This window comes from Mobula birostris, chromosome 1 (genome assembly GCF_030028105.1).
Source record: "Mobula birostris isolate sMobBir1 chromosome 1, sMobBir1.hap1, whole genome shotgun sequence".
NCBI classification, from domain to species: Eukaryota; Metazoa; Chordata; class Chondrichthyes; order Myliobatiformes; family Myliobatidae; genus Mobula; species Mobula birostris.
This window is the reverse complement of record NC_092370.1, coordinates 229,062,649-229,084,567: the sequence shown is the minus strand read 5'-3', so window position 1 is coordinate 229,084,567 and position 21,919 is coordinate 229,062,649. Positions and strand designations below refer to the sequence as shown.

Below are 21,919 nucleotides of genomic sequence, written 5' to 3'. Positions count from 1 at the left end.
AGGAGATGCCTCAAAAAGGCAGATCCATCATTAAGGACCCCCACCTTCATGTTCATTTCTACCATCAGGGAGGATGTACAGGAGCTTGAAGACACACACTCAACGTTTTAGAAACGGGTTCTTCCCCTCCACCATCAGATTTCTGAATGTACAATGAATCCATGAGCACGATCTCATTTTTTGCACTACTTATTTAATATATATTTCACTGTAATTTATAGCATATTTTATGTATTGCACTGTAGTAATGCCACAAAACAATATATTTCATGACGTCTCAGCAGTAATGAACCCAATTCTGATTCCGAATCCAACACTTCCTCTGGCAGCATGTTTCAGCTATCGGCCGTTCTGTGTAAATTGTTTTCCCCTCAATCCCCTTTAAAGTTCCTTCCTCTCTCCCAAGCCCTCGTTTCAGAAAAAAGATTCAGACCATCTACCTTTCCTATGCTTCTTATAACGTTATATACCTTAAAATTCTATATCGAAACAATATCCAATGATTATACACAGCATAAAAGGATAAGTATATTTACGTTAAGAAAATAGTTTGAAGCAGCATCACAGGTAGACACCCATCCCCTTCCAATTTCCTAACTCATCTCTCTCCCTCTCCCATCCACCTTCCCCCTCACCTAGTTTGACCTATCACCTGCCAACTAGCATTCCTTCCCCATCTCCTAACTTCTTATTCTGGCTTCTTCCCCCTTCGTTTCCAGTCCTGACAAAGGTTCTTGGCCCAAAACGTCGACTGTTTACTCTCCTCCAGATGCTGCCTGATCTTTCGAGTTCCTCCACCATTTTGTGTGTGCTACTCTGGATTTCCAGCATCTGCAGAATCTCTTGTGTTATGTATTTATGGGAAAGTTGAATAAGCACATTGAAAAGAATGAAAGAAAGGGTTGCCAGTGGGGTTAGGACCATAGAAAGCTTGTGTGCAAAATAAACTCCAGTACAAAGGCTTGGTGTAAATAAATGATTCTCCTCTGTAAATGCTACCTACACTCAGTGGCCACTTTATTAGGTACATCTGTACACCTGGTCTTTAATACAAAGACCTACTCAGTCAATCATGTGGCAGCAACTCAATTATTAAAGCATGCAGACATGGTCAAGAGATTTGGCTGTTTTCATACCAAACATCAGAATGGGGAAGAAATATGATCTAAGTGACTTTGACTGTGGAATGATTGTTGGTGCCATATGGGGTAGTTTGGGGATCTCAGAAACTGCTGATTTCCTGGGACTTTCACGTACAACAGTTTCTAGAAATTACAAAGAATAGTGTAAGAAACAAAAAGAATTCAGTGAGCATCAGTTCTGTGGGAAAAAATACCTTGTTAGCGAGAGAGGTCAGAGGATGAGGCATATGGATTAGTTTTTCGTAAGTTCTATTGTATCTCTTTTTGTGGAAATGCGTGCAAGAAAATGTTAAATTTTTATTTTATTTACAAGCCCATGGCACGCTCCCCCAATTACATCCATGTGATCAATTAAACTACTAACCTGTATGTCTTTGCAATCTGGGAGGAAACCTCAGTACCCAGAAGTAACAAGTTGGGTGGACAAAAGAGAGGCAGTGGATGTAACTTACCTTGACTTTAAGAAGGCGTTTGATTAGGTGCCACACATGAGGCTGCTTAACAAGACAAAATCCTATGGCGTTACAGGAAAGATACTGGCATGGATAGAGGAATGGCTGACAGGCAGGAGGCAGAGAGTGGGGATAAAGGGGGCCTTTTCTGGTTGGCAACCAGTGAATAGTGGTGTTCCTCAAAGGTCAGTATTGGGACCGCTGCTTTTCACATTGTTTGTCAATGATTTAGATAATGGAATTGATGGCTTTGTGGCAAGTTTACAGATGATATGAAGATAGGTGGAAGGGTAGGTAGTGCTAAGGAAGCAATGTGATTGCAGCAGGACTTAGAGGAATTGGAAGAATGGGCAAAAAAGTGACAGATGGAATACAGTGTTGGAAAATGTATGATAATGCATTTTGGTAAAAGGAACAACAATGCAGACTATCATCTAAATGAGGAGAAAGTTCAACCATCAGCGGTGCAGAGGGACCTAGGAGTCCCAGAAGGTTAATTTACATGTTGAGTCTGCGGTAAAGAAGGCAAATGCAACATTGGCATTTATTTCATAGAACATAAGACTAAGAAGATAATGCTGAGCCTTTATAAGACACTAGTTAGTCTGCACTTGGAGTATTGTCAACAGTTTTAGAAACATAGAAAACCTACAACACAATACAGGCCCTTTGGCCCATGATGCTGTGCTGAACATGTCCTTACTTTAGAAATTACCTAGAGTTACCCATATCCCTCTATTTTTCTGAGCTCCATGTACCTATCCAGGAGTCTCTTAAAAGACCCTATTGTATCCGGCTCCACCACTGTCACCAGCAGCCTATTCCATGCACTCACCATTCTCTGTGTAAAAACTTACCCCTGATATCTCCTCTGTACATACTTCCAAGCACCTTAAAACTGTGCCCTCTTGTGCTAGCTATTTCAGCCCTGAGAAAAAGCCTCTGACTATCCACATGATCAATGCCTCTCATTATCTCATACACCTCTATCAGGTCACCTCTCATCCTCTGTTGCTCCAAGGAGAAAAGGTCTTCACTCAACCTATTCTCATAAGGCATGCCACGCCCCCCCCCTCCCCCAATCCAGGCAACATCCTTGTAAATCTCCTCTGCACCTTCTCTATGGTTTCCACGTCCTTCCTGTAGTTTTGGGCACCATACCTCAGAAAGGATCTGTTGTCATTGGATAGAGTCCTGAGGAAGGTTTACTAGAATGATTCCAGGAATGAAGCGGTTAATATATGAGGAGCCTTTGGCAGCTTTGGGTCTATACTCACTGGAATTTAGAAGAATGCGGGAAGGATTTCATTGAAAAACCTACCAAATGTTGAAAGGACTAGTTAGGGTGGATGTGGAGAGGATGTTTCCTATGGTGGGAGCTTCCAGAACTACAGGGCACAGCCTCAAAATTGAGGGGCAATCCTTTAGAAAAGAGGTAAGGAGAAATATCCTTTAGCTAGGGAGTAGCGAATCTGTGGAATGCTGTGCCACAGACTGTGGTGGAGACCAAGTCCATGGGTATACTTAAGGCAGAAGTTAATAGTTTCCTAATCAGTCAGGGCATCAAAGGATATGGCGAGAAGGCAGGTGTATGGGGTTGAGTGGAATCCAGGATTAGCCATGATTGAATGGTGGCGCAGATTTGATGGGCTGAATAGCCTAATTCTGCTCCTCTGTGTTATGGTCACCCGAAGGAAACCCACACAGTCATGGAGACAATGTACAAACCCCTCACCAAGAGTGGTGGGAATTGAACCCAGGCCGCTGACATTTTAACAGTGTTACATTAACCCACTACTCTACTGTGACACACTTAAAGCAAATCAAATTAGCGAGGATTGTGCCGGGGCAGCCCTCAAGTGTCAACATGCTTGTAGCACTTTCATTGCATGCCCACAACTCACCAACTCTCACCCTCATTGCAATTCTTTGGAATGTGAGAGAAAACTGGAGCACCTGGAGGAATCCCATCTCACCACAGAGAGAAAGTACAAACTCCTCACAGAGAGCTGTGGGGATTGAACCCAGGTTGCTGGTGCTGTAGTAGCATTAAGCAAACTACCCAAATGACTCTCAAGGTAATTTGTGGTAACATATACATACTTCGATAATAAATTTACTTTGGACTTTCCACAGGGGACGTTGAATGCCCATTGTATACAAATCTGCAGGTCCATTGGAGGCTGGAGACAGCTTGTCCCGGAGTTCTGTGGTCGAAGGACTGTGTGGGTGGGAGGGAAGAATGAGGCTTGTTTTGCTGTTGTTGTATTGTGCTGACTATGTTCTGTGTTCCTCTGCTAAGTATTGTGGGTGTGCTATGTTGACACTGGAATGTGTGGCAAAACTTTCGGGATTAGGTGTGTTGGTTGTTAATGCAAACAGTATATGTCACTGCATGTTTCGATGTACACTTGATAAATAAATGAATCTGAATCTGGAAAATGCATCTGTTTCTCCAAGGTGCAAGGTGGTGATTTACAATCCCCAAACATCCACGCTGAAACACACTGCGCAAGACCAAAGTGGGAGCTAACTTGTACAACACCTCATTGCAATAAGTGCTAACAGAGCAAAGGAAATCAGGGAAGCCCTAAATTGCATTACAGTCAGTGAAGTGTTCCAGAAGTGTAGTCATGGTGGTGAAACAGGGAATGCTAGGATTGATTATAAAAGAGATAATACCAGAACACTTGGAAAGGATTGACTGGATTGGATAAGGTCAGCATGGCTTTATGAAAGGGAACCCATGCTTAACAGATCGCGTGGAGTTGTCTGTTGATGTGACCAGCAATATAGACATGAGCAAACGTTACATATAAAAGTGCTCCAGGTTAACTGTGGAATGCTATGTTGGTGCCAGATTGTGAATGACAATCGTGGGTTACCCCCAGCAGCTCCCTATATTGTATTGGTTGTTAACACAAATGACACACTGCACTGTATATTTTTATGTATAGGCGATAAATGAATTTGAATCTGAACTTTGACCAATAAGTACTGGTATTTGCTACTCCAGTAGCTTTATCTGAATCCAAGCCCTCCTCACATGAGGCACTGTATTCCAGGATTCTCTGCTTCATCTCGTGCTGAGTTAAAGGCAGTTCCCATCACTTTCAGGAACCATTCATTTGTGGGATGTGGACATTGTAGACATCATGAGGGCAGCACAGTAGCACAGCAGTTAGCATAATGCTGTTACAGTGCCATCGACCCGTGTTCACTTCTGTCTGTAAAGAGTTCGCACGTTTCCCCCGTGACCACATGGGCTTTCTCCTGTATTCCGAAGACAATAGGTGGTTTGTAGGTTAATAGGTCACATGAGACTAATTTGGAAGGTGTGGGCTTATTGGACCTGAAGGGCCTGTTCCTGTGTTATATCTCTAAATCACTGACAAAGTAAGCATTATTGTCCATAGAAAGGTGGAGATGAATCCAGGCAGCTACCAAATGCAGTTGGATCGGGATGGAAGTTTCAGGATTTTGACACAATGATGAAGGAATGGAGATATATTACCCAGTCAGTGCGCAGCAAGGGAATGTGCAGATAGTGCTGTTCCCATATGCCTGGCACCTTATTCCTCCCGATGCTAGTGGTCAGGGGTTTGAGAAGTCTTAAAGAAATCTTTCTAAGTTGCTGGAGCGTATGGTGCTTTTGGTACGCATTGTGGGCACAATTCAGTGGCAGCAGATGGCACAAATGCTCAGTGTGATTGATGGGTCCCACACAGATGGCCCTGTTTGATGGTTCATTATTTGATGGTGTGGAAGTCAGTGGTTAGTGCAATTAGGATTCAATTCCCAGTGCTGTTTGTAAGAAGTGTGTACGTTCTCCCCATGACCAGGAGCTCCAGTTCCCACTCATGCTTGAAAGGTGTATGAGTTAGGGTTAGTAATTTGTGGGTACGCCATGTTGGCACCAGAAGCGTGGCAGCTCTTGCAGGCTGCCTCCAGCACATCGTTAGACTGTGTTGCAAACGATGCATTTCACTGTATGTTTCCATATACATGTGACAAATAAAGCTAACCTTTCTCTTTAATCTACGTGTAGTTTGAGTTGCGCTCATCCAGGCATGCGGAGAGTTTACTGTCATGCTTCGTGACATTCTTGTACCACTGTTATCAGTCACTTGGACGGATGTTCTTGTACAATAAGATGGACTCTTAGCCTCACAATCTACCTTGTTATGATCTTGCACTTTATTATTTACCTGTGCTGCACTTCTTTGATCATTTTTACATTTTCTTCTGCATTGCTATTATTTTACCTCAAAGCACTGTGTAATGATTTGATCTGTATGGACAGTATGCAAAACAAGCTTCTCACAGTATCTTAGTAATAATAACAAAGTGACAATAATAAAAAATACTAATACCAATAAATGGTGGACTATTTTGGTTGTCAAGACAGCTGGCTTATAACCTACTCTTGATGTCAGCAACTTTGTAGGATGGTGTAGGTTAAGTTTCTGGACAATGATGGTGAAGAGCTCAACAACGTCAATCTTGTGCATTGACTCTCTCCTGCTCTTAGCTAAAGATGAGATTAAAGAAAATAATAACTTTATTTGTCACATGTACATTGAAATATACAGTACAATGTGTCGTTTGCATCAAATCAGATCAGTGAGGATTGTGCTGGGCAGTCAGTAACTGGCACCAACACTGTATTCACACCACTCATTAACCCTAACTTGGAATGTGGGAGGAAACCAGGGCAACCAGTGGAAACCCACGTGGTCATGGGGAAAATGAACAAGCTCCTTACTGTCAGTAGCAGAATTGAACCTGGGTCGCTGGTGTAATAGCATTACACTCATTGAACAGTCTGACCAATATAATCCGAGGACATGCTTCCAGTGTCAACGAACCATGCCCACAACTCACTATCCCCGACCTGTACATCTCTAGAATGTGGGAAGAAACCAGCGCATCCAGAAGAAACCCATGCGGTCACAGGGAAATCGCACAAATACCTTACAGACAGCCGCAAGAATCAAATCCTGGTCTTACATCTGGCCCACTGTAAAGCTAACCATGCCGCTCCAAATCTAGCACTTGTATTGAACTGCAAACTAACCACTGTTTAGAAATAGAGCAAGGTTTTATTGGCAATATCACATTGCAAAAGCAGAGATTTATCCTTTCCAGAAATGGACATACAGGGTGCATTATGGCCAGAGGCAGGGTCACGTCCAGCTCTGTAGATACCACTTACTAAAGCTGAGCTAAGCTTGCGGGTATTCTGAACAACTGGATATTCAATCATTGGCTGTTGGCTAGAACTCAGACTAAATTTTCACAGTAAATTTGAGGCTTGTAGTTAGGGAGGAGCCTGTCCATACTTACAGCACATGCCTGCAGTCAAAGAGAAGGAAGGGAAATCATTCTGGTCACTTAATGTGGCAGATGTATCCTCCAATCGTTCAGTCCCCAAGCCTGCATCTGACTCTTCCACCTGTACGTCCAAGGGCATTCAAAATTAACACAGGTTTGGTTATTTCACATTATGACATATTGTGCCCACTCTTGGAATATTACTTTCAGTTCTGATTGCCTCATCATAGGAGGATATGGAAGCTTTAAAGAGAGTGTAGAGGAGGTTTGCCAGGACGCTGCCTATATTACAGATCATATCTTATGAGCGCAAACACAAGGAAATCTGCAGATGCTGGAATTTCAAGCATCACACATAAAAGTTGCTGGTGAACACAGCAAGCCAAGCAGCTTCTCTAGGAAGAGGGTCTAGGAAGGGTCTCGGCCCGAAACATCGACTGTGCCTCTTCCTAGAGATGCTGCCTGGTGTGCTGCGTTCACCAGCAACTTTTATATCTTATGAGGATAGGTTGAGAAAACTAGGGCTTTTCTCTCTGGAGTGAAGGAGGATGAAAGGTGAGTTGAGATAGATGTACAAGATGATAAGAGGCATTGATCGAATAGATAGCCAGAGACTTTATCTCATCCAGAAATGGCTAGTACAAGGACGCAAAATTTTAATGCAACTGAAGGGAAGTATTGGGGGGGTGTCAGAGGTAAGTTCTTTACACAGAGAGTGGTAATGTCCTGCCAGGAGTGGTGGTACTGGCAGATACATCAGGGTCATTTAAGAAATTCATAGATAGGCACACTGTAGTGTATTCAATACTTCAGTAATATTTAAGTAAATTTGTATATTGTTGTTTGATTAAGCATTCTTTGTTCAAGTTACATGTAAGAAGTGCGTGAATGCCTTACATCATTACACCACCATGCCATATGTGAGCCCTTTACAAAGAAAAGGGAGGAAAACTAAGTAGACAAGTCAATCCTGGCTCCTATGTTTTTCTTTCGATTAATTTCTGGGGTTACAAAAATCTTCTGAACACCAGTGAGTACAGACCTCCTTCTATTTTGCTCTGTATCACTGGGACTCTATGCAAATGGCTCTGGGTGAACAGTGGATTTATTGTCCATCCTTACAGGCATGTGGAAGCTCTGGTGTGCATTAGGAAACAGTGGTACAAATCAGCGGCCTGCAAATTGGACCAAGAGGGCCATTTCAATTCTGCAATCAAATATAAGTCTGGAGTTTAGAAGAATGAGGGGGAATATCAATGAAACCTATCAAATATCTCCTATTGTGGGGGAGTCTAGGACCTAGAGGGCATAGCCTCAGATTACAAGGAGCTCCGTTTAGAACAGGGATGAGGAGGAATTTCCTTAGTCAGTGGGTGGTGAATCTGTGGAATTCATTGCCACAGACAGCTGTGGAGGCCAGGTCATTGGGTATATTTAAAGTGGAGGTTGATAGGTTCTCCATTAGGAAGGGTGTCAAAGCTTCATTTATTTATTGAGGTAAAGCACACAACAGATCCTTCCAGCCCTCTAAGCTGCACAACCCAGCAACCCCTAATTTAACACTAGCCTAATCATGGGACAATTTGCAATGACTATTTAACCTACCAACTGGTATGTCTTTGGACAGTGGGAGGAAACTGGAGCACCCGGAAGAAACCCATGTAAAACTCTTTACAGACAGCAGTGGGAATACAGGGTGAAGGCAAGCGAATGGGGTCCAGGGGGACAATAAATCAGAATCAGACTTATCATGACCGGCATGTGTAGTGAAATTTGTTAACTTAGCAGCAGCAGTTCAATGCAATACATAATACAGAAGAAAAAAAATAAAACAATAATAATAATAAATGAATAATTAAATCAACCACAATATACACATACCAAACAGACCAAAAATTGTGCAAAAAACAATATATATTAAAAAAGTGAGACAGTGTTAGCCATGATGGAATGGTGGAGCAGACTTGATAGGCCAAATGGCCTATGTCTTATGGTTTTATAAGGATAACAAATTTCTTTTGCCAAGGGCCTTTGTGACTAGTTATGCAGCTGGTTGAGTCTGATAGTTTCAAGGTCACTTTTCTGGTCGGAGTTTTTTTAAAACTGACATCGCATGCTCGGCATGCCTTGGTGGGATCTTAATCAGATTCTGGGAATTAATAATGCAGTGACATGACCACGACACTGCTATTCCCACAGTACATGGCTATTAAAATATATAAATCAACAAGGGCAACTTACAAAATAAACTTCTTGTGCCAGGAATAACAGCTTTTAGCATTACAACAGTAGGAATACATTCCACTTTCATGTCCCCAATAACCCTCACCAGTTTTTATAGATGTACCATAGCGTAACATTTTACTGTGCCAGTGATCAGGGTTCAATTCCCACCACTGCTGCAAAGAGTTTTTAAATTCTCCTTGTGAGCACGTGGTTTTCCTCTGGGTGCTCTGATTTCCTCCCACATTCCAAAAAAATATGGGTTAGGGTTAGTAAGATGTGGACATGTTATGTTAGTATCAGAAGTGTGGCAACAATTGCAGGCTGCCCCCAGCACCTCCTTGGACTGTGTTGCAAACAATGCATTTCACTGTATGTTTTAATGTAAATAGAGCTAATCTTTCTCGTTAATCTATGTGTAGTTTGAGCTGCACTCATCCAGGTATATGGAGAGTTCCACGTACGTGTCCCCCAGTAACCCTCACCAACTGTAAAAGATGCACCATACATGGTCACGTAGTGGTCAACGTAACATTTTACACTATAGTGATTGAGGTTCAATTCCAGCCACTGTCTGTATGGAATTTGCATAGGTTTCCTCTGGGTGCTCCAATACCCACACCCATTTGAAAGGTTATGGTTCGTGAGTTATGGACATGCTACATTCCTGCTGGAAGCATGGCAACACTTGCAGGCTGCCCCCTGCACATCCTGGGTCTGGTTTGGTCATTGATTCCAATGACACATTTCACTGTATGTTTCATTGAATATGTGGTCAAAAAAGTTCAGCTTAATCTCTAACCTTAAAAAGCATCCTATCTAGACACATTACTGCACGGTATGGCAACTGCTCTGCCCAAGAGTGCAAGAATGCAGCCCAGCCCAGCCCACCACCAGCCTCCCCTCCACTGACTCCATCTACATTTTCTGCTGTCTCAGGAAAATAATCATAATCAGAGAACCCTCCCACCCTAGCCACTCTCTGTTCTCCCACAGGACAGAATGCCCAAAAGCCTGAGAGTATGAACCAGCAGACCCAAGGTCACATTCCGCTGTTTTCAAACTTTTGAACAAACAGATCTGACAGAGGTACATAAGAGTATCAGGGACATAGAGACAGTAGACAGACAGTATCTTTTTCCCAGGGTTGAAATGTCTAATACATTTAAGGCATGAGGCGGTAATTTCAAAGGAGAATGTGAGGGGCAAGTTTTTTTAAACAGAGACTGGTGGGTGCCTGAAATGTGCTGGCTGGAGTGGTGGTAGAAGCAGATATATTGGGGACTTCTAAGAGACAGTTTGATAGATACATGAATGTGAGGAAAATAGAGGACCATAGCACCATAAGACCATAAGATATAGGGGCAGAATTAGGCCATTTGGCCCATCGACTCTGCTCCATCATCTCATCATGACAACAGAGAACCCGCAGATGCTGGAAATCCAAACAGCACACACAAAATGCTGGAGGAATTCAGCAGGCCAGGCAGCATCTATGGGGTCCTGCTGAAGGGTCTCATCCTGAAATGTTGACTGTACATTTTTTCATAGATGCAGCCTGGCCTGTTAGGTTCCTCCAGCATGTTATGTTTGTTGCTCACCATGGCTGATCCAATTTTCCTCTCGGCCCTAATCTCATGCCTTCTTTCCATATCTCTTCATGCCCTGATCAATCACAAATCTATCAACCTCTGCCTTAATATACATAAAGATTTTGCCTCCACAACTGCCTGTGGCAAAGAATTCCACAGATTTACCACTCTCTGGCTAAAGAAATTCCTTCTCATCTCCATTCTAAAAGGATGCCCCTTGATTCTGAGGCTGTGTCCTCTGGTCTTAGACTCTCCTATCATAGGAAACATCCTCTCCACAACCATTCAATCAAGGCCTTTCACCATTCGATAGGGTTCAATGATGTCACTCCTCATTCTTCTGAATTCTGGTGAATACAGGCGCAGAGCTGACAAACACTCTTCATATAACCTGCCATTCAATCCTGGAATCATTTTTGTGAACTTCCTTAGAACCCTCTCTAGTATCAGTACATCCTTTCTGAGATAAGGGGCCCAAACCTGCACACAATACTCCAAGTGAGGCCTCCCCAGTGCTTTAGAAACTTTCAACATTACATCCTTGCTTTTATATTCTAGTCCTCTTGAAATGAATGCTAACATTGCATTCGTCTGCCTCACCACAGGCATAACCTGTAAATTAACCTTTAGGAAATCCTGCACAAAGACTCCCAAGTCCCTTTACACCTCAGTTTTTTTATATTGGAAAGTAGTCAACACTTTCATCTCTTCTACCAAAGTGAATGACTATACACTTTCCAACACTGCATTCCAAATGTCATTTCTTTGCTCATTCTCCTAATCTCAAAACAAGCTGCCCCTCCACCTATATTCATATCGTCTGCAAACTTTGCAACAAAGCCATCAATTTCATCATCCAAATCATTGGTATATAACATAAAAAGAATCGGTCCCAACTCAGACCCCTGTGGAACAACACTAGTCAGAGGCAGCCCTTTATTCTCATTCCTTGCCTCTTACCAATCAGCCACTGCTTTATCCATGCTAGAATCTTTCCGGTAATACCATGGGCTTGTGGCTTGGTAAGCAGCCTCACGTGTGGTACGTTGTCAAAGGCCTTCTGAAAATCCAAGTACACAACATCAACCAATTCTCCTTTGTTTTTCCGGCTTGTTACTTCCTCAAAGAATTCCAACAGATTTGTTAAGTAAGATTTTCCCGTGAGGAAACCATGCTGACTATGGTCTATTTTATCGTATGTCTCCAAGTACTGTGAGACCTCATCCTTAATAATCTATTCCAACATCTTCCCAACCATTGACGTCAGACTAACTGGCCTATAGTTTCCTTTATTCTGCCTCTCTCCCTTCTTGAAGAATGGAGAGATATTTGCAATGTTCTAGTTTTCCAGAACCATTTCAGAACCTAGTGATTCTTAAAAGATCATTATTAATGCCTCCACAATCATTATAGCCAGCTCTTTCAGAACTCTGGAGTGTTGTCTGACACCATCTGGTCCAGGTAACTTATCTACCTTCAGACCTTTCAGTTTCCCAAGAACCTTCTCTCCAGTTATGGTAACTTCACACACTTCATACCCCCGACACCTGGAACTTCCACCATACTGCTAGTTTCTTCCATGGTGAAGACTCTTGCAAAATAATTATTTAGTTCATCCGCTATTTCATTGTCCCCCATCTCCAGCATAGTTTTCCAGCAGTCCGATATCCACTCTCGCCTCTTTGTGTATCTGAAGAAGCTTTTGGTATCTGCTTACTTGTGTATTCCATCTCTACCTACTTAATGACCTGTTTAGTTGCCTTCAGTTGGCTTTTAAAAGCTTCCCAATGATATAACTTTCCAGTAATATTTGCTCTATGATATGCCCTCTCTTTGGCTTTTATTTCTCTTGTTAGCCATGGTTGTGTCATATTTCCTTTAGAATACTACTTCCTCTTTGGGATGTATATTTCCTGTGCCTTCTGAATTGCTTCCAGGAATTCCAGCCATTCCATCATACCTGCCAGTGTTCTTTTCCAATCAATTCTGGCCAACTCCTCTTTCATGCCTCTGTAATTCCCTTTACTCCATGATAGTACTGTTACATCTGACTTTAGCTTCTCCTTCTCAAATTTCAAGGTGAATTTGATCATATTATGATCACTTGCCCCGAATGGTTCTTTTCTATAGTCAATTCTGGTTCATTGCACAACACCCAATCCAGAATAGCTGATCCCCTAGTGGGCTCAACCATGAGCTGCTCTAAAAAGCCATCTTATAGGCACTCTAGAAATTCCCCCTCCTGTAATGCAGCACCAGCCTGATTTTCCAATCTACTTGCATATTGAAATCCCCCATGCTTGTAACAATGCCCTTTTGGTATGCATTTTCTATTTCCTGTTGTAATTTGTGGGCCACATCCTTACTACTGTTTGGGGGTTCTGTCAATTCCTAGCAGGGTCTGTTTAAACCCTTGCAGTACCTTAGCTCTATCCACAATGATCCAACACCTTCCAACCCTGTGTCACCTCTTTTTAATGATTTGCTTTCATTTTTTACCAACAAAGCAATGCCGCCCCCTATGCCTTCCTGCCTATCCTTCTGACACAATATGTATCCTTGGACATTAAGCTTCCAGCACCCTTGAGACTGCACACCCAGAGGCTGCCTTCATCATCGCCAGTGACTTTAATACAGCGTCATTGTCTAAAGTCTCTCCGAAGTTAGTCAACACATCAAGGTGAGCACACTAGACCACTGCTACTCTCCCACACTGCTTACAAAGCGCTCCCCCGCCCGCCGTTTGGACAGTTGGATCACTCCATCGTGCTGCTGCTCATGTACAGGCCGAAGCTGAAACAAGAGGTGGCCAGCTGCTACCATCCGGGAAATAGTACTGCAGCATAAAAGCCAGGACCAACAAGCTCTGGGGCAGCTTCTACCGCCAGGCCATCAGACTGATTAATTCACATTAATACAATTATATTTCTATGTTATATTGACTGTCCGGTTGTACCTACTATTTATTACAAATTGCGCATTACACATTTAGACAGAGATGTAACGTAAAGATTTTTACTACTCATGTACACGAAGTAAGTAATAAAGTCAATTCAATAATTTTTCAGCCATGATTCCGTGATGCCTACAACATCGTACCTACCGATCAGCAACTGTGCTGCCAGTTCATCTACTTTATTCCATATACTGCGCGCATTCAAATACAACACCTTCAGTCCTGTATTCACCCTTTTCAATTTTGTTGCACCATGCTCAACCTTTTGATTCCTAACTTTGTCTAAGGTCTTACCATCATCTGCCTCCACAACCTCTCCACAAACTGTTCTGGCACTCTCGTTCCCACCTCCCTGCAACTCAAGTTTAAACCCCACCGTGCAGCATTAACAAACCTTCCCGCTAGGATATTAGCTCCCCCCAGTTCAGGTGCAAACTGTCCCTTCTGTACAGGTCCCATCTTCCCTGGAAGAGAGACCAATGATCCAAAAATCTTATGCCCTCCCTCCTACACCAACTCCTTAGCCATATATTAAACTGTATAATCATCCCAGTTCTAGCCTCACTAGCACATGGCACAGGTAGCAATCCTGAGATCACAACCCTGTAGGTCCTGCCCTTTAACTTAGCAGCAAACTCCCTGAATTCCCAATGCATAACATCATCACTTGTCTCACCCATGTCATTGGTACTTACATGGACCACAGCTTCTGGTTGTTCACCCTCCCACTTAAGATGGTGAGGATTCGATCCAAGTTGTCCTGGACCCTGGCGCCCAGGAGGCAACATACCATCTGGGAATTTCGTTCTCGCCCACAGAACCTCCTGTCCATTCTCCTATCTAATGAATCCCCTATCAACACAGCATGCCTCTTCTTCCCCCTTCCCTTCTGAGTCACAGAGGCAGAGGCAGACTCAGTGCCAGAGACCCAACCACTGTGAGTTTCCTATAAGATCATCCCTCTCCCAACAGTATCCACAGTTATATACTTGTTATTGAGGGGGATGGCCACAGGGGTACTCTACACTGGCTCCTTTACCCCTCTCCCCCTTCCTGACTGTCACCTAGTTTTCTTGGTCATGCACCTTGGGTGTAACTACCTCTCTATGTGTCCTATCTATTACCCCTTCAGCCTCCCGAAAGATCCGCAGTTCATCCAGTTCCACCTCCCACTTTAATGAGGTTTATTAAAAGCTGCAGCTGGATGTGCTTCCCACAGTTGCAGTGGTCAGGGATACTGGAGATCTCCTTGCCTTCCCACGTCCTGCATTGCACTATCCTGCCTGTCACCTCTACCTAGCTGAGCAAATATAAAGGAGAGAAGGAAAAATATTAAGCTTTTCTTTCCTTTGCTCAGACTGAAGCCTCTCTTCCCTGAAGCCTTGAAGAGCTAAAGCCTTAAGCTCACCACTCTGTCCACTCAGGACATCGTGTAGACAGAAGAGATTAGTTTAGTTGGCCATTTGATCACTAATTAATTGGTTCGGCACACCATTGTGGCTGAAGGGCCTGTTCCTGTGCTGTACTGTTCTATGTTCTGCGTTCAAACCCTCTAATACTAAACGATGAACTTTTGATCTCCCAATCTACCTTGTCACAGCCCTTGCACTTGCTTCATCTACTTGCACTTTCTCGATAACTGCAACAATATATTCCCCATTCTGTTTGCTTTTTGCTACCTCAACACAATCGTGCATGGTGTGCTCTGTCTGGATGGCATGCTAAACAAAAGCTATTCGCTGTATCTCAGTACATGTGACAAAAATAAACCAATACCAATACCAGAAAACACCTCATCTAGCCTGCCTTCTGCCAATAAGAATACAACAATTACATTTGCTGGGTCCTAAGGAACAGGAGGAAGCCAGCACTGCTTCGGAGTACTCTTGTCATTCACTGAGATCATTGGTTAACAAACTCATTGATACCATTGGTTAACAGAACTGTCAATTTCAGATTTTAAATCTTCATCCATCATGCATTTAGCTTCCTCCTTTTATGTCACTTCTCTACTTTGTTGCCGGAAACCTCATCAATGTAGCTGTAAGTTCCATATTGGACTACTCTTATATCTTCTGGTTGGCACCCTCATTGTACTTGCAGTTAGCTGCCTACATCTCAACATGTTTAAGTCCCATTCATACCCATTCAAATCATCCTTGCTATGCAATATTGACATCGGAAACATGGCGATATTTGAGGGCTGCCCCCAGCACATCTTAGACTGTGTTGGTCATTAATGTAAAACAATGCATTTCACTGTACATTTTAATGCTCTAATATATATTTGACAAATCAAGTTAATCTTTTTAAATCTCCCCTAACTTTTGTGAGTCCAAGTATTGGCTACTTTCAGTCCTAAGGAGGGGTGTTCTAGCCTTTTAGGTATTGCTCCTGATCTAAAACAATGGCTGAGACTTTAAATTTGCTTCCTTGTTTAGCATATCTTCTTTGACATTGACCACTCCCCAATCCAGAAATCTACTGTTGATTGAAATCCTTCATAAGGTCTGCCATTTCTAGCTTTAGTCATCCCTAAGTTTGATTGGTCCATCACTCACAGAGATGTCTTAAGGTATCTTAAGGTCCTACGCTCTGGAATTTCCTCGACAAAACCCTCTACTGCTCCCTTTCTTTCTTTAAGATGCCCTTCAAAATTTGGGTGTTTGACCAAGCTTCAGGTCATCTGCTTACATGGACCTGCATCAAAGTTTGTTTGATGTTCCTCCTTGCAGCAGTTTAGAACGTCAAATTTGGTTTTAAAATTGCCTGCTATTAGAAATAACTCAACCAGGAGATCTATATTTGTGAGAGTGACATTTACGATAAAGAGGCTTAAACAGTAACTGCTTTGTTTATATGTTGCAAGTTTCCACAGTAACGGAGATACAATTAACTTTAATAGAGCTGCCTTGTAATTGAGACCTAAATCTCGTTCTCTCATGTATAAAATATATGTAAACAGGATAAAAATTATCTGTTAGTGTCCCTTTCCATCGAGAGTGAATAGAAAATATTAACTTTATTTCCCTTTTTGTTGGTGTGTTAGTGGATCCCAGTCAAGAGCATCATCCATCACTTAGGACCCCCACCACACAGGGCAAGCCCTCTTCTCATTGTCACCATCAGAGAAGAGCTACAGAATTCTAAAGACCCACACTCAGTGTTTCATGAACAGCCTCTTCCCCTCTGACATCAGATTTCTGAATCACCCATGAACACAACCTCACCATTTTGCTTTCTTTTTCACACTATTTATTTTTAATATATTTTTAATGTAATGTACAATAATCTTTACGTATTGCACTGTACCACTGCTGCAAAACTACAAAATATGTCAGTAATAATAAACTTGATTCTGATTCAGATTTTGATTCTGATTTCTATTTACTTAGATAGAACATACAGTAGAATATTACAGTACAATACAGGCCCTTCGGCCCACAATGTTGTGCCACCCTTTTAACCTACTCTAAGATCGGTTGAACCTTTCCCTCCTACTTAACCATCCAAGTCGTATAACCAGTGGCTATTAACAGCAACATTTGTACAACTTTATTTTCAGCTCATTTGATCTCTGGTAATATTTAATTTTGCAAGGACATTCCACTTCGGCCAGGAAGAGGTCATGTTTTCACTGTGGTCCTGTTTAGTCTCAGAGGAGCTTTCAAAATGCGAACACACCACTGAAACAGAGAGACCATGTTCCAGGATAGCCGATCTGCCCTCCAACACTAGGTTGCCCTCCTACCCAAGATTCACAAACCTGACTGTCCGGGTAGGACCATTATTTCTGCCTGCTCCTGTCCAACTGAACTTGTATCCACATACCTCGACTCCATTCTATCCCACTTGGTTCAGTCACTTCTTACTTACATTCGTAACACTTCACATGCTCTTGACCCCCATAACAACTTTCAATATCCTGGCCCTGACCGCTTCATTTTCACCAGTCGCTATACACACCTATCCCCTATCCAGAAGGCCTTAAAGCTCTCTGCTTCTCTCCTGACAACAGACACAACTTATTCCCCTCTACCACCACCCTCATCCATCTATTAGAACTGGTCCTCAACCTAAACAATTTTTCTTTTGGCTCCTCCCACTTTCTCCAATCTCAAGGTGCAGCCATGAGCACCCACATGGACCCCAGCTATGCTTATCTTTTCGTTGGCTATATCGAACAGCCCATGTTCGGAGCCTTTCTTGGTAATGCTCCCCAACTCTTTCTGCGTTATATTAACAATTGCATTGGTGCTGCTTCATGCGCTCATGCTGAGCTCATCAGTTTCCTCAACTTTGCCTCTGGTGGAGGAGCTAGGGAAGATGGTGCCAGTGGATTTATAGATCAAGGCGACTTATTTCAATTTGTTCACAAAACAGCTTATTAGGCCATTCAGCCCATCGAGTCTGCTCCACCCTTTCATCATGGGTGACTTAACCCCATTCTCCTGACTTCTCATAATCTTTGAAGCCCTTACTGATCAAGAACCTATCAACCTTTGATTTAAATATACCCAATGACCTAGCCTTCAAAATCATCCATGACAACAAATTCCACAGATTCACCACCCTCTGGCTAAAGAAATTTCTCCTCATCTCTCTTCTAAAGGGATATCCTAGTATTCAGAAGTTGTGCCCTCTGCTCCACCACTGTAAGAAACATCCTCTCCATGTCTACTGTTCAATATTCAATATGCTTCAATGAGATTGCCCCCACCCCAGTGAGTACAGGCAAGTACTTTAGTTCCTTAAGATCGTCACAGCCAGGGGAAGTAGCGAGGATAAGCTCCCAGTACCTATTAAATGCTCCCAATGACGTGCATCTCAAATAGCCTCTGACAACCAAGTCCAGTTCCTGGCATTCACCTGTGGCTAAGCTACTAAGCCCAGTAGGACTATTTCTACTGACAAGAGAAGGACAAAGGTGGGTTACTGGTGCCTTAAATCAGTATTTGCCTTTCCATTGGACTCATCAACTGTGTGGAGGTAGGGAGCCTGCTGCATGGGCAACAGCTTCCTCTCCACATTGTACTGCCCTGGCTTGCTTATCACATAGAATACTGGGAGGAAACAACCATGGCTGACCCCAACCAACCACGGGCCTCAATGACAGGCCCAGAGTCATCAAATGCTCCTCAAAAGTTGACCCTTTCGTTTGTGAGGTTATTGTGGTGAATCTCCTGTGGACCCTCTCCAATGCCAGTATATCCTTCCTTAGATAAGAGACCCAAAACTTCTCACCATACTCAAGTGCGGTTTGACCAACGCCTTAGAAAGCCTCAGCCAGTCCAGTGCCTTCAAGTGAAACTGTAAGACCCTTAACTGCAAGTCATCTCAAAAAAAGTTATCTGGGATCCAAAATCTGGCAAAATATCGGTGTCACCGGCAGTCACAAGTTTGAAAGTGCCTTCAAATACCTCATTAACTGGGTTGAAGTTGTTGTGGATAGATAAGGATGGTAATAGAGTAAAAAAATGTGGAAGCAAGATGTGAAAAGCAGTGCAAGGCTCAACACGAAAGTTATCCAGAAAATAATGGCTTTCTGTCTGAGGCTCCATAATGTTGTGATACTATCCGCATTTGGCAGCAAGTCCTAGATGTACTAAAGAAGCACTTACACATAATAAGGGTGTCAAAAACTAGGGGACGTAGGTCTAGGGTAAGAGGGAAGAAGTTTAGAGGGGATCTGAGGAAGAAGTTTTTCACCCACAGGTTCATTCACAACACGCTGGAGGAACTCAGCAGGTCGGGTAACATCCGTGGAAAAGATTGGCCCCGATATGTCGACCGATCTTTTCCACGGATGCTGCCCGACCTGCTGAGTTCCTCCAGCGTGTTGTGAGTGTTACTTTGACCCCAACATCTGCAGATTATTTTGTGTTTACGATCACCCACAGGTTGGTGGGAATGTGGAACACACTGCCTGAATGGTTGATGAAGTAAGTGACTCGGTAGCTCAGCGGTTAGCACAATCACTTTACACTGCCAGCTTTAAGATGAGAGTTCGATTCCCATTGCTCAACTATAAGGAGTTTGTATGTTCAAGTTCAAGTTTATTGTCATTCAGCCGTACACATGTGTATGGCTAAACAAAACAACTTTCCTCTGGGAACAAGGTGTAAAACAGTACATATATCACATAAAATAATATTAACAGACAACAAAAATATTCTGTAGATGTACAAGTTGACATAACGTGCACATACGACATACAGTATAATGCTACTGGTGCTGACATAAATAATGTATACTGGGTGGAAGCAGGGTGTTCAGAAGTCTCATAGTCTGGGGGAGGAAGCTGTGGCCCAGCCTAACAGCCCTTGTTCTTATACTGTGGTACCTTCTGCCTGACGGTAGGAGGGCAAAGAGATTGTGGGACAGATAGGGGAGAGGTGTTCCTTTACAATGCTGAGGGCTCTGTGAAAGCAGTGCCTCTGGTATTTATCGCGGATGGGGAGGAGAGAGAACCCAATGATTCTCTCAGCAGTTCTCACAATACACTGCGGGGTCTTGTGGTCATAAGCCTTCAAATACCCATTCCGGATGGTGATGCAGATGGTCAGGGAACTCTCCATTGTGCTCCTGTGAAATGTGGCTGAATGGGACAAAGAGCCTTGCTTGCCTTAATCTCCTCAAGAAGTGGAGGAGCTGCTGTGCTTTCTTGACTAAAGAGGTGGTGTTGAGGGACCATGGTGTGCCCTCCAAGAAACTTGGTGCTCCTGACTCTCGCCACAGGAGCAGTCGATGTGCGGTAGGGAGAGGTTTTCCCCGTGACCGTGTGGCTTTCCTCCAGTTGCTCCAGTTTCCTCCCACATTTCAAAGGCATACGGTTTGGGATTAATGATTTGTGGCTATATTATCTTGGCACCAGAGGCGTGGTGACACTTGCGGGCTGCCCAGTACAATCCTCGCTGATTTGATTTGACACAAGTGATGCATTTCACAGTATGTTTCAATGTACATGTGACAAATAAAGCTAATCTTTAATCTTGTAGACATAAAAAGAGTACCTAAATTGGTAAGGTATAGAGAGCTGTGACCAAGAAATGATGGATAATTGACAAATGGAATGCACATTGGGCCCAAGGGTGTATTTCTGTGCTGTATGAATCTTTTACTATGACTAGCATTCAAGCAGTAAGTACTTAAAAATGTAGTGACAAGTGGAGCGGCCACTGTTGGAGTGGACCAGTGTGAGAATGTGTGGCTTTATCTCATCAGTCTTAGGTGAGAACAGGTTTGAGCGAGGTAAGTTTCTTCTTCATCCTTTGTTTGTTAGTGCATAGTTAGTGGAGCGAGGATGGCTCCAGGGGCTGTGTTTTGTTCTGTGTGTGAGATGTGGGAATTCACAGATAATCACATCTGCACCAGGTGCACCGAACTGCAGCTCCCCAGAGAACTGTAAGAAACTGGAGCTGCAGCTCAATGACCTTCGGCTCATACAGGAAAATGAGGAGGTGATAGATAGGAGGTACAGGAAGGTAGTCATCCATCTGTTGCAAAAGGCATGCATCTGGGTGACTGTCAGGAGAGGAAAAGGAAATAGGCAGCTAGTGCAGAGTGCCCCTGTGGCCGTTCCCCTCAATAAAAGTATATCACTTTGGATACTATTGAGGGGGACGACCTAGAAAGGGGGGACAACCTACGAAGGGGAGACACAGCGGCCAAGTCTCTGGAACTCAGTCTGGCGCTGCAGCGCAGAAGGGAAGGGGAAAAGAGGACTGCAGAAGTGATAGGTGATTCCATAGTTGAGTGGACATGAGATTCTGTGGATGTGAAAGAGACGCCCGGATGGTATGTTGCCTCCCAAGTACCAAGGTCAGGTACCTCTTGGATTGGGTCCACAGTATCCCAAAGGGAAAGGGCAAGCAGCCAGAAGTCTCGGTATGTATTGGCAACAATGACATAGGTAAGAAAAAGGAGGGGGGTCCTGAAGACAGAACTTACGAGTTGGGTAGAAAGCTGAAAAGCTGTACCACCACTGTAGTAACCTCTGGATTGCTGTCTGTGCCACTTGCCAGTGTGGGTAAGAATAGGATGATTTGGAGATGAATGCATGGCTGAAGAATTGGTGCAGGAGGTAGGGGTTCAGATTTCTGGATCATTGGGATCTTTACTGGGGAAGGTATGACTGGCACAAAAGGGACTGGTTACACCTGAACCCAAGGGGGAACAATATCTTGTGAGCAGGTTTTCCAGAACTGTTGGGGAGGGTTT

General features: G+C 43.3%; 1 protein-coding gene across 6 annotated transcripts in view; it reads right to left on the bottom strand.

Moving 5' to 3' along the window:
• LOC140205546 (centrosomal protein of 128 kDa) overlaps positions 1-21,919 on the bottom strand; it is a 642,143-nt gene that overhangs the window by 11,777 nt on the left and 608,447 nt on the right. For 4 of the 6 annotated variants that reach the window (XM_072273171.1, XM_072273166.1, XM_072273186.1 and 1 more), the window contains one exon: positions 6,941-7,049. The exons of the other annotated variants lie outside the window; for them this stretch is intronic. In XM_072273171.1, the coding sequence (XP_072129272.1) occupies positions 6,941-7,049 (109 nt within the window). The remainder of the gene's footprint in view (positions 1-6,940; positions 7,050-21,919) is intronic. 6 annotated transcript variants of the gene reach the window in all.